The sequence below is a fragment of the Cervus elaphus genome, chromosome 1 (assembly GCF_910594005.1).
Source record: "Cervus elaphus chromosome 1, mCerEla1.1, whole genome shotgun sequence".
NCBI classification, from domain to species: Eukaryota; Metazoa; Chordata; class Mammalia; order Artiodactyla; family Cervidae; genus Cervus; species Cervus elaphus.
In genome coordinates this window covers 59,538,788-59,552,701 of record NC_057815.1, presented here as the reverse complement: position 1 = coordinate 59,552,701, position 13,914 = coordinate 59,538,788, and the positions used below count along the sequence as shown (strand labels likewise).

The window sequence follows — 13,914 nt, the reverse complement described above, 5'->3', positions numbered from 1 at the left end:
TCACCATGGCTTTAGGTTCTGGCTCTTATTTCCCCTGGCCTAGACTCTTATGGGAACTCAACTCTATCTCATTCTCTTCAATCCATTCTTGACTTGTATGTGATCTGACAGCGGCTCGAACAAAGTTATTTACCTGCTAACTCTCTTTCAGTCACTCCTTACTGTTCTTGGAATAAGTAAAATTCTTAAAAGGTCTTTTTCTCTGATTTCTGCTTATTTTTCCAGTTTGAAACCCCCTACAGAGCTGATGCTCTAGTCACACCAAAATACTTTCTGTTCTGTGCACACATGGTTTTCTCTCACCTCTCCTGGCCTTTCTGCCTGTGGCTCTCTACTCTGGGGACCTCTTCCTGCAACTATGTATAACTTTCTGCTAATTTTTCAAGTCTCAGTGGCAACATCATTTTCTGTGTGAAGTTTCCCTGTCCTCCTTTGGACAGATCAAGGGATTATTCTTTTACTCTTTTAACACTTGATGTAAACTGTTATTAGAGCATCTTTATAATTGTGTATGTGTGCATCTATTTATGTTATATAATTATTAACATCACGAGGACAAATGTATTCATTCGCCATTGTATCTTTTGCCACTAGCAGAGTTCTTAACTCTAAGTGCTTAATAATTAATGTAGCCTAAGGTTTAACTTTTTTCAAAGCAGGTTGATGATACTATTGGATCTCTAGGTGAACTAATAGTTATATAAGGCCTCTGTGTGTGTGTGTGTGTGTGTGTGTGTTTCCTAGCTGAAGATTAGATTTTATCTTCCAAGTTATATTTGTTTTGTTCATTTTTATTTTTGCTGTGTACTGAGAAGACACTTTTAAAGTTTTACTCCATTATAACAGCATTGCATTACTTAGTGTGCCATAAAAGTCTGATTCACTCACATATTTAATCAAAATATTTCTTAGGACAGAGCCAAGACTCTAGGGCACGTAACTTAAGGCTTATTCCCAAATGGTTGGAAACTAATTTTTAATGTCTACTCTTTAAACAAATAGCAAAGCTACTTTATATTTTCATCAATGCCTTTAAATCATTTCGGACATGGTTGGGTATAAATAAACATAGTTATATGTTCTCATCTGGAATGAATCTCTTTAAAATAGTAACAAAGGTCTCATAAAAAGTTCATCAAATGCCTTAGGTGAAACACAGGTAAACCGTATAAATACTTATTTTTTAACCCAAAGTTGAATGTCAAGTTCCTAATAAAACCTTTTCTGATCATTCCCACACCTAACTGGATGTAACTAATTACTCTTTCCCTGTGTTCCTCCAGGATTTTAAAATACTCTTATAATAATAATGGCTTTGTGTCACAATTATATGTGTCCTTGCCTGCAAATTGTACACTTCTTTAAGCCACAAACCAAAATGTATCCATCACTATATCCACATTACATTATCTAGTACCCACAAAGTAACAGTAAATGTTTGCTGAATGAGTAGTTAGCATTTATCTTAATGCCATCAATTAATTGGCTTAATATCTTGGGGTCACCTGGTGGCTAAGATGGTAAAGAATCTGCCTGCAATGGGGAGACCTGGGTTTAATCCCTAGGTTGGGAAGATCCCCTGGATAAGGGAATGGCAACCCACTCCAGTGTTCTTGCCTAGAGAATCCCCATGAACAGAGGAGCCTGGCAGTCTACAGTCCATAAGTTTGCAAAGAGTCCAAAGACTGAGCAACTGAACATGTCCATGTGCACTAATAACTTAAAAAGTTAATGGAGCTCTCTGTCATGAAATTCTCAGGGATTCAATGCTGGATTAAACTCATCACTATCTTTTTTGGTATTTGTAAAAATCCTTTTAACAATGTTTCAAATTATTAGCTGGTAAGAGATACGGTGTGGGGGTGTGATCACTCACCTAGAGCCAGACATCCTGGAATGTGAAGTCAAATGGACCTTAGGAAGCATCACTACAAACAAAGCCAGTGGAGGTGATGGAATTCGAGTTGAGCTATTTCAAATCCTGAAAGATGATGCTGTTAAGGTGCTGCACTCAATACGCCAGCAAACTTGGAAAACTCAGCAGTGGCCACAGGACTGGAAAAGGTCAGTTTTCATTCCAATCCCAAAGAAAGGCAATGCCAAAGAAAGTTCAAACCACTGAACAATTGCACTCATCTCACACACTAGCAAAGTAATGCTCAAAATTCTCCAAGTCAGGCTTCAACAGTACGTGAACCAAGAACTTCCAGGTGTTCAAGCTGGATTTAGAAAAGCCAGAGGAACCAGAGATCAAATTTCCAACATCCATTGGATAGAAAAAGCAAGGGAGTTCCAGAGAAATGTCTACTTTTGCTATACTGACTACACCAAAGTGTTTGACTCTGTGGATCACAGAAAACTGTGGAAAATTCTTAAAGAGACAGGAATATGAGGCTACCTTACCTGCCTCCTGAGAAATCTATATACAGGTCAAGAAGCAACAGTTAGAACCAGACATGGAACAACGGACTGGTTCCAAATTGGGAAAGGAGTACGTTAAGGCTGTATATTATCACTCTGCTTATTTAATTTACATGGATAGTACATCATGCGAAATGCCAGGCTGGATGAAGCATACGCTAGAATCAACACTGCCAGGAGAAATATCAATAGCCTCAGATATACAGATGACACCACCCTTATGACAGAAGGCAAAGAGAAGCTAAAGAGCCTCTTGATGGAAATGAAAGAAGAGAGAGAAAAAACTGGCTTAAAACTCAACATTCAAAAAATGAAGATCATGGAATCCAGCCCCATCACTTCCTGGCACATAGATGGGAAAACAATGGAAACAATGACAGATTTTATTTTCTTGGACTCCAAAATCACTGCAGATGGTGACTGCAGCCATGAAATTATAAGAAGCTTGCTCCTTGGAAGAAAATCTATGACCAACCTAGACAGTATATTAAAAAGCAGAGACATTACTTTGCCAACAAAGGTCTGTCTAGTCAAAGCTATGGTTTTTCCAGTAGTCATGTAAGGATGTGAGAGTTGGACCATATAGAAAGCTGAGCATTGAAGTATTGATGCTTTTGAACTGTGGTGTTGGAGAAGACTCGAGAGTTTCTTGGACTGCAAGGAGATCAAACCAGTCAATTGTAAAGGAAATCAGTCCTGAATATTCATTGGAAGGACTGATGCTGAAGCTGAAGCTCTATATATTAGTCACCTGATGAGAAGAACTGACTCACTGGAAAAGACCCTAATGCTGGGAAGGATTGAAGGCAGGAAGAGAAGGGGATGACAGTGGGTGAGATGGTTGGATGGTATCACCGACTCAATGGACATGAGTTTGAGCAAGCTCTGGGAGTTGGTGATGGACAAGGAAACTTGGTGTGCTGCAGTCCATGGGGTCGTGAAGAGTCTGACACAACTGAGCAACTGAACTGAACTGAAGAGGTATGGAAATAAATGTAAAATTATAAAACATTTGAATTATTAGTCATTATTATTATTGATGTTATATATAATATGTGTGTTAGTCAGTCATGTCTGACTCTTTGTAACTCCATGGACTATAGTCCTCCAGGCTCCTCTCTCCATGGAATTCTCCAGGCAAGAATATTGGAGTGGGTAACCATTCCCTTCTCCAGGGGATCTTTCCAACCCAGGGATTGAACCCAGGTCTTCCACTCTGCAGGCAGACTCTTTACCAGCTGAGCCACCAGAGAAGCCCAAGAATACTGGAGTGGGTAGCCTATCACTTCTCCAGCGGATCTTCCTGTCCCAGGAATTGAACCAGGGTCTCCTGCATTGCAGGTGGATTCTTTACCAGCTGAGCTACCAGAGAAGCCCATTAAATAATTTATATATACATGTATAAAAATATACACTACAGTTTCTATAGTTACAAGAAGCGTCTAAATCCAAACTTTTGGTAAAGCAGTGTTAGGCAGATAGAAAGCAATCCAATGAGGTGTGGCCAAGTTGTATGACAGTTGAAACCAGAGGAATACTGCTGCAAACAGTTTGAGAATTTCCTGATGACACTACTTAGACACTAGATAGTATGTGACAAGAGTCCAGAAAAGAAAAGGTTCTCGGGCTCCAAATTCAGAAGCTATCGAAAAGAATTTCTGAATACTTGGTTAATGAAGCTGAGGGAACTTACATATGCATAACAGTAGTTTTTCTGACTTTTAAAGCAGAGGAGCTCCTTCCCTTTTCTTTCAAACTAAGTCTTTCAGGACCCTCAAGACTTGAGTTGAATGAGGATGAACTAGGGCAGGGACCAGAGCTAAAAGACCCATTTGCTTGGCTTCACTTTTCTCCTGGCCACTGAAATGGCCCCCTCATGCCTCTTCTTAGGACCCTGGGGCTGCACAAAACACAATATGAAAGCAGGAGTCCTGGCTTTGTGTCTGCCTCCCTCCCACAGTGTTCAGTCATGTATTCTGTCATTTGCCTTGATCTTTCTCTATCAGTTCAGTGCAGTTCAGTCACTCAGTCATGTCTGACTCTTTGTGACCTTATGAACCATAGCACGCCAAGCCTCCCTGTCCATCACCAACTCCCGGAGTCCACCCAAACCCATGTCCATTGAGTCGGTGATGCCATCCAGCCATCTTATCCTGGTCGTCCACTTATCCTCCTGCCCTCAATCTTTCCCAGCATCAGGGTCTTTTCAAATGAGTCAGCTCTTCACATCAGGTAGCCAAAGTATTGGAGTTTCAGCTTCAAAATCAGTCCTACCAATGAACACCCAGCACTGATTTCCTTTAGGATGGAGTGGTTGGATCTCCTTGCAGGCCAAGGGACTCTCAAGAGTCTTTTCAAACACCACAGTTCAAAAGCATCGATTCTTCAATGCTCAGCTTTCTTTATAGTCCAACTCTCACATCCATACATGACCACTGGAAAAACCACAGCCTTGACTAGACATACTTTTGTTGACAAAGTAATGTCTCTGCTTTTTCATATGCTGTCTAGGTTGGTCATAACTTTCTTTCTTTTGACCTAGACTTCCTTCTCTTTCTCTTTCACGTCTTTCACCTTTCTCTTCTGTTTTTAATATTGTTTTCTCCCTGAAAGTAAGAAAGGGGTGATAGAGGGGAAGAGAGTCCCTTTCTTAGGGGAAGGGGACATTATAAAGAAACTTGAAATCCTATTCCTCTCAGTTGAGGTTGTGTGGCCAGCTATGTCTCTATCCAGATTGTCTCCTTTCAGGGATGACATCTTGGAGATTCTGTTTTGTTTCAACAAGGAAGAAGTAGTTAACACACCTAAGAGAACTTTGTGAAACTACCACATATGTGGTAGTTTGAGACCACATAGTTATCATGGCAAGGATCTGGGGGGAGCTAAAGTTCCAGTTATTATTTGTTTTAGATGTGAGACACAAAGCTACTGACCTGACATTTTTTGAGTTATGTTTCTTTCCAATCATAAAATGTCAGTTATTATAAATGCCCTACCTACCTGACAGGGTGGTTGTGGGTATGAAATGAGATGATTCATGTGCAAACACTTTGAACAGTCTAAAGCACAATACACATTTTATCACTGTTACCTATTCTTTAGCAGATTCCCTTTGTCCTACTTCTTTTGTCAAATTCTATAAAACCCCATGTGTTTTACTTGAGATTTCTGATCACCTTTCTTATCTCTCAGAAATGTGTCAAAAAGGACACCTTTCTTGGTGGTGAGCCATCATCCTCTTTACAGGAGATTTCAAGTTTGTGCCCTGCCTTCTCATCCTTCACTTACCTCCTGTGAGAGGTTTGTCTGTTTCACATTGAAGAGAAGCCCTGGTTTGTGTCAGTTGCTCTAGAACAGCTTTGGATTATGTCTGAATGGGTGACATCAGGGGAGTTCTAAATTGTGGTGATGTCTGTGCAAGCCACTTCAGAAAAGTCCTGTACTGTGTCTGTACCAGTCATTCCAAAGACACTCTGCTTGCACTTGTCCTGGTCCACACTGCTGGTGAAGTCGGGTTCGCCTTGTCACATTCTCAAAGAAGCTTTGTCCCAGTGTCTTGGACACTGTGGGTAGCTACGATGGGCCAGCAGCTGTAAATCAGTCTGAGCTGGGCAGCGTTAGTCACTCCAGAGAAGCTCTGGGCTGGGCCTGTGCCATTCACTCTAGAGGATTCCAGGCTGGGTCTCAGGGCTCCCTGGTCCCTGCTGTTTACTCTTGGAAGTGACTTCCCCCAATACTTCCTCTTCTTCAGGAGAAATCATAGGTTCACTTTCTGACAGGTATGAGATTTGAGGGGTTCCCAAGAGTACAAAATCTCATAAAGATTCTGCATGAAACCTTCCTTGGAGGAAGGTTTTTACTGCAGCCTCAACTTCTCCTGCACTTGTGAGGCTACAAGAGAAAAGGAACAAAACTCAGTGGTCTGTCTATTCTCCAAGGTTTCCACCAGACAGAGACTAGAGGAGCATACCAGTACTCTTTATTTTTTTTCCAGATTCATTGAGATATAATTGACATAGAACATTGTGTAAGTTTAAGGTGTATAATGTAATGATTTGATATATGTGTATATTGTGAAATGAGTATAATAGAGTTAGTTAACAGGCCCATTACTTCACATAATTAGCTGTATATTTATGTGTGTATGGTGAAAATATTTAAGATCTTCTCTCTTAGCAACTTTCAAGTATATAACACAGTATTGTTAACTAGAGTAACTATGCGGTACCTTTGATCCCCAGAACTTAATTATTTAAAACTGAGTTTGTACCATTTGACCAACCTCAACATACTCAGGTCCTGGCAACCATCATTCTTATCTCTGTTTCTTTGAGTTCAGTATTTTCAGATTCCGCATATAAGTGAAATCATACAATATTTGTCTTTTTCGGTCTGAATTATCTCACTTAGCATAATGCTGTCAAGTTCCATTCATGATGTCGCAAGTAGCAAGATTTCCTTCTTTTTTTTTTACAGCTGATTAATATTGCATTGCATATATGTATACATATGCCAATTTTCTTTCTCCATTCATGTGTTGATGGACACTTAGCTGGTTTCCATGTATTGGCTATTGTGAAAAGTGTTGCAATGAATATGGGAGTGCAGGTATCTTCAAGGAAGTGATTTAATTTCCTCAAACTAGTATTCTTTTACATTTCCTTTCACTTTGATTCTTATTGGGCTTGGTGCTTAGGACTTATTTCTGACCTGGACTCAGGAGAGGTCAGAAGATGCTTGAAGAGGAGAATTCAATAGTCATTGTCTAAGCAAACTGGAGAATATTAATGAAAACCATAACAGTTTGTTTAGGATGCTGTCAGTAGGGGAGGCTATTAACTACTGGTTCAGATGAAAAGGCTAACATCTCAAAGTCTTTAACCCTTCTGGAATAGGAATTGAAATTGAAGGGGTAAGATGATGTCCATGTTTGAGATAAAAGTTCCTCCAACTGATTATGGCTTAACCCAAACAGACTAATGCATATCTAAGCATTCCTTACAGTGCTTCTGGAATAGACTTTTGACTTCATGTTTCTTACTGAAAGAGGTAGACACATCTGACCTGTTTATTATTGTTTGCTTCACATCTGGCACAATACCTGCATGTACATGTTTGACTTTTTCCACAAGGCATATTTAAAGTACCAATCTTCTCCCTCATTTTCCACCTGTGGCTTCAAAGTTGCATATATTTTGAGAAGCCTCAGTTCAGTTCAGTTCAGTCGCTCAGTCATGTCTGACTCTTTGTAACACCATGGACTGCAGTATGCCAGGCTTCCCTGTCTGTCACCAGCTCCCGGAGCTTACTCAAACTCATGTCTGTTGAGTTGAGAAGCCTGCCTTAACCCTATTTCTCCATGGTGTTTTAATGTGAGTTTTGCAGAACAAAAAGTTTTCAGGAATGCCTATGTTATACTAAAACTGAAACACTTGTACAGAATTCATTTTCAAAGAGTTACAGGTACATCAGGGGAAAGCAAACATAAAAATTAGTATAGTATAGTATACACAGAATTTAATTTGTCCATTGACAAACTTAACATAGATGCAAGCACAAGCTGGAATCGAGATTGCTGGGAGAAATATCCATAACCTCAGATATGCAGATGACACCACCCTTATGTCAGAAAGTGAAGAGCAACTAAAGAACCTCTTGATGAAAGTGAAAGAGGAGAGTGAAAAGCTGGCTTAATATTCAACATTCAAAAAATGAAGATCATGGTTTCATGACCTGGTCCCATCTTTTCATGGCATATAGATGAGAAAACAATGGAAACAGTGACAAACTTTATTTTCTTGGGCTCCAAGATCACTGCAGATGGTGACTGCAGCCATGAAATTATGACACTTGCTCCTTGGAAGAAAAGCTATGACCAACCTAGACAGCATATTAAAAAGCAGAGACATTACTTTGTCAACAAAGGTCCGTCTAGTCAAAGCTATGGTTTTTCCAGTAGTCATGTATGGCTGTGAGAGTTGGACCATAAAGAAAGCTGAGCATTGAAAAATTGATGCTTTTGAACTGTGGTATTGGAGAAGACTCTTGAGCATCCTTTGGACTGCAAGGAGATCAAGCTAGTCAATTGTAAAGGAAATTGGTCCTGAATATTCATTGGAAGGACTGATGCTGAAGCTGAATCTCCAATACTTTGGTCACCTAATGCAAAGAACTGACTCATTGGAAAAGACCCTGATGATGGGAAAGATTGAAGGCAGGAGGGGAAGGGGATGACAGAGGATGAGACGGTTGGATGGCATCACCAACTCGATGGGCATGAGTTTGAGCAAGCTCCAGGAGTTAGTGATGGACAGGGAGGACTGATGTGCTGCAGCCCATGGGGTCGCAAGGAGTTGGACACGACTGAGCAACTGAACTGACTGAGGAAAGAGTAATTTAGCTGCTTGAGGAGTTGTAGTAGACCTTGAAATATAAAATGGGTTTGGTTAAAATGAAGGTCAAAAGAAGCTTTCAAGTGGAGAAAATAGAGTACCAAGACATCACCAACTGCAAATCATCTAAACTATGAATTCAGAAGTCTAAATGAAATGCATATCTTTCCTCTGAATTACTCACCTATTCCCTCTGTGTTCTTCAAATTTTACTCACTCAAATTAAGATTTAATTATGATTTTTTTTCACCTATTACATAAGCTAAATTCTAAATGATTGGTGACAAGTATTATTGTTGTGGCTCTGGGGAGAAAAGAATCTTCATAAATTTCTGTTGGGAGTGTAAAATGGTACAGTAAGTTTGGAGAGAAATTTGCCAGGATAGAAACACTATACACTTATACTTTGGCCAATAAATCCAACTTCCAGATTTCCACATGTCAGGTACACTGGCAAAAATATAAAAAGGTTTACGCATAAAACTATTCTTTGTAATTGTAGAAAACTCATCAAACAAACTATGGCATATCTACAAAATAGAGTACTATGAAGTTATAAAAATAATGGGGACTCTTTTGTGTTACAGAAGAGCTATGCTGGAGTTAGCTGGATCTATTTTAACCTTTGATGAAACCAGCATCATGATCGAAATTTATGATATTACTTCAACAAGGTTAAGAACTTAAACAAAATTAATGATTAAAAACGACCCTTAAACAAATAACCACTGACACCCCAAATCTAGAGAGCCAATGGAAGCTCAGGTCATTCTTCCTAGGATAAATAGAATGAGGAATAAAGAGGTTGCTAGCATTATAAAGGTGTAGGTATGGGAATTATTGATCCACTTTCCCATGTCCATACTACAACCAGAGAGCCTAAAAGAACTAACACTCCCTCAGGGACATGAAAACTAACGTAAGTCAGTAAGGAGAGTTACGCACCAGGGGAGGACTAGTAGAGTTTCCTATCTGATGAGCGGAGTCATGTTTGCCCAAAGGAAGACAAACTGACATGGTGATTTTCAATGGGTTTGCCCTATTTTTATTTTGTGTGTTCCCATGCTAGGATTATAAGCAGTTTCATACTGTTAACAGTATGGAAAGAGGAATGTGAATGTCTGGAATTATTTGGCCACAGAAGTGTTAAATTGACAATAAGAAAAGAATGTAGTCTATACTGGACAAGCAGAGGAATTTTCCAGGTGGTGGTGATAGGTCTAAACCACCTCTGTGATGGTTTCTCTTCACCAAGTTTTCCAATATTCATTTCAGCAGTGGGTTTCATCACAGTGGAGATAAGCAGAGGGATTCTAAATATTAAACTGATTGTTCCTTATTTGATAAACTTTAGTATTATTTGTTAATGCTTATGGGATGCAGTTCCTAAGGCCTAGGGCCTTGTGGAAGGTTCGACCAAGGGCATTCTTCACCTCATTATTTCTCAAGCTGTAGATGACGGGGTTCAGCATGGGAGTCACAACAGTGTAGGACAGTGAGAGCACTTTCTTGCTCTCAGGAGAATTATTGGACTTAGGGCGGAAGTAGACGAGGCTTAAAGATACGTAGAAAAGGGAGACGACGAGCAGGTGAGAGGAGCAGGTAGAGAAGGCTTTATGCTTCCCCTTGGCCGATGGAATCTTCAGGATGGCAGCAGCAATGCGAGTGTAGGAACATAGGATCAGCAAACAGGGTATCATGACAACCAGAATGGTTCCAATGATGGCATAGACCTCAAAGAGTGCTGTGTCTGCACAGACCAGCCTCAGCACAGGCGGGCTGTCACAGAAGAAGTGGTTCACCTTGTTGATGCCACAGAATGGAAAGCTGAAGAGCCACGTGGTCTGCACAGTAGCTACAGGAATGCCTGGAAACCAGGAGACAGCTGCCAGTTTGGCACGTGTCCTTGGATTCATGATGACTGGGTAGTGCAAGGGACTGCAGATGGCTACATAGCGGTCATAGGCCATGGTGGCCAGGAGGGAGCATTCAGAAACCCCAAAGAAGAAGAAGAAATACATCTGAGTGGCACAGCCAAGAAAGGAGATAGTTGTGTCCTGAGCAATCAGGGTCCCCAGCATCTTGGGCACAATGGCTAAATTGAAACCTATCTCTAAGAAGGACAAGTTCCTGAGGAAGAAGTACATGGGACTGTGCAGCATGGGGTCAGCCAAGGTAACCAGAATGATGAGGCTGTTTCCCAGCAGAGTGACCAGGTAGATGACCAGAAATGTCAGGAAGAGTACTGACTGTATTTCAGTAGGTAAGGAAGAGAAACTCAGGAGGATAAACTCACTCACTCTTGTCCAGTTTCCTTCAGCCATAAATATAGGAATGAACCCCCAGCTGTGGTCATAGAGATTCTCGACTGGAATAGTCAGATTCTGGATTTGTCTTTCAGAATCCTTCTTAGTGTCAGGGAAAGAGGCAAGATCAGGATCTCAGTTGCAAGGGAAATTATCTTGTGTTATCTGAGAATAAAAGCACAAGGAAGAAGGGCCACAGCATGAGCTGTGCAACGGCCCTGGGTCAGGTTTCAGCAGAGTTGATAGGTTTCTATCTGCACGTTGACATATAGGGAAACTTTATGCCTAATCAGAACCATGCATCCCTGAAGGAACCACCAAAGGGTCCATTTTGGGAGGCAGTGATATTCCTAAAAACACATAAACTTTTGAGAAACAAGCACAATGCTCATGATTTCATTAAAGAACACATATATGTGAATTTATCATAAGTTTAGAAATATCTTTATGATTATGAAGCAGATCTATGCATCTATTTAATTTTCTCCTCTTCATAAATCTTTTTTTGCCTGGTCAGAATTTGGGAGGTGAATGAGGAGCTAGTATGTATTAACATATGCATGTGCTTTATCCTTATACATGTGCATTTTACAGGTGAGGAAACTGACCCCAGAGAAGTTAATAAATAGCAATTAAAGTGGCAAATCTGGAGTCTAAACCACATCTGTTTGATTCTGAAGTACTCTGATTTCTGTTAAACCATGCTTCATTGAGCAGTTTTGACTTGACCTGGGGATTATTTCATTAATGGTTACGAGAATCACAATTGGAATTTTTGCCAAATCACATTGAAGATAGAAGAGAACCAATACCACTAACATCAAGGTGTCCAGACTCAATTGGATCCTCATTTTACATTATTTGCTTCTAATTTGCAACTGGTTATCAAGAGGTTCTTCTTCTCTTCCTATCTTGGTAATCTAAAGTACTAAATTCTAATGGAGACATTATGAGATAAAGTTGGAGAATGATGTGGGCCAAGAGACTGGGATAAATGAAAGGGAATTAGATGTGGATGGAGAACTATAGTAAGAACAACACACATTTACTAACAGAAATAAAACATTATTAGGAGCAGTAAAAACCAAAGTTGATACAAAGTAAAACAGAAACAAGGATATAGTTAGAAAAGACTACCTGGGGGGAAATCATGATAATAAAATTAAAAGATTATAGAGTCCAGGGTTAGAAACTTAAGAAAACTGAATTAATGAATTAGAACACAAGAGAATTTATATCTAAATTACTGAGAAAATATAATAAAGAGACAAAAATAATAAGAAGAATAATGAAGTAAAATACACTAAATAAAATCAATTTAATAGGCATTCCAGAATATGTAACAAAGGAGAAAAGAAAAAGAATATTTGAAGAAGTACCAGAGGAAAAATAAACATCTCTGAGCTAAAAGGAGACATGACTTTTTGAACTGAAAGCATCCCTAAATGCAAACAAGTTTTAAAAGATTCACACAGCCATATGTCTTTATATGAATCTTTTTAAATTTTTGAGGCTGGAGAATAATTTTATTCACTAACCAACCTAGCAAACGATTAAAACAAAACAACAAATTAAAACAAATTCTGTAAACTGCAACCAAACAAAAACTCTGGCCCAACTGCAAAGGAAAAAGATAAATCAGGAAGTTCTGTGTCTATAAGATGGAGTAGGCAGGCTTTTCCTTTTCCTTCCCACTAATTATAACTAAAAACCTTAGATAGTACACATCAAAGAAACAAAAAATTCTTAATGGTGGGGATCATATACATCGGCAGGTATTTAAACATGTTATAATATTACCATATAATATTATATTTCCTCATAGTATTACAATATTTTATTATGGTTATTTGTGCATGCTCTGAAGACTATCACTCTAGGCACATAACTGAAATAGAATGAATCCCTGGACCAAGGCATATATAAACATCTCTGGGGCAACTTGAGGGGAAAATAAATGTTACATTCTTACATTAAATAACACAATAAAATATATCCAACATGGAAAATGATTTAAATGTAAATATGAAGCTTTAGCTGAATTGAAGAAAATATAGGTAACTATTTACTTTAGCTTTCTGAAGTTCTTTCTCAGCATGTATTCTAAAGCAGAATCCAAAAAAGAAAATATTCATTGATTTTAACATATAAAAATAAAATAATTTTAAACACTAATAGTTTAACATAGAAATTAAAATATAAATTTTAAGGAGACAATGTGTACAAGATAAATGTCAACATATTGCTACAAATTACCCAAGGGAAAACTAGGGAAATCAATAATCATTCAGTTCACATCATCAGAAATCAAATGCCAGAAGAAAGGAAAACAGTTCAAAGTCAACAAAAATTAAGTACAATTTTTTAAAGGAGATCATTTTTTCTTAAAAAATTTTAAACATGGTATTTATTTTGGGTAAATGTGAAATATAAACATTCAAACACTATAGGTCCAAACAATAAGTTGATTTTACACTATGTTTCAGAGATTCTTTGAACTAGTAACTTCATGTCTACAATTTTAGATTAAGATTATCTGCAAATTTTATATACCAGGATGCTCCTCTCAGCTTTATTTATAATAGTGTAATTAGAACAAATAAATGATAAAGAACAATCTAACTATATAAAAATAGATTGGAAAATAAATTGTTACATCTACGCATCTATATTATGAATACTATGAAGTAATTAAAATGTATGTTATAAGAATAACAAATGACATGAGAAAATATTCAGTAAGTTTTTGCTAAGTTGATAAAGTGTGCTACAAGATAGTATATTTAATATAAAAC

At 38.5% G+C, this 13,914-nt stretch overlaps 1 protein-coding gene across 1 annotated transcript; it reads right to left on the bottom strand.

Moving 5' to 3' along the window:
* Window positions 1-10,183: 10,183 nt before the first annotated feature.
* LOC122695301 (olfactory receptor 10A5) lies at window positions 10,184-11,146 on the bottom strand. Its single transcript, XM_043905034.1, has one exon. The coding sequence runs from the start codon at window positions 11,135-11,137 to the stop codon at window positions 10,184-10,186; it is 954 nt and encodes a 317-aa protein (XP_043760969.1). The 5' UTR covers window positions 11,138-11,146.
* Window positions 11,147-13,914: the final 2,768 nt, after the last annotated feature.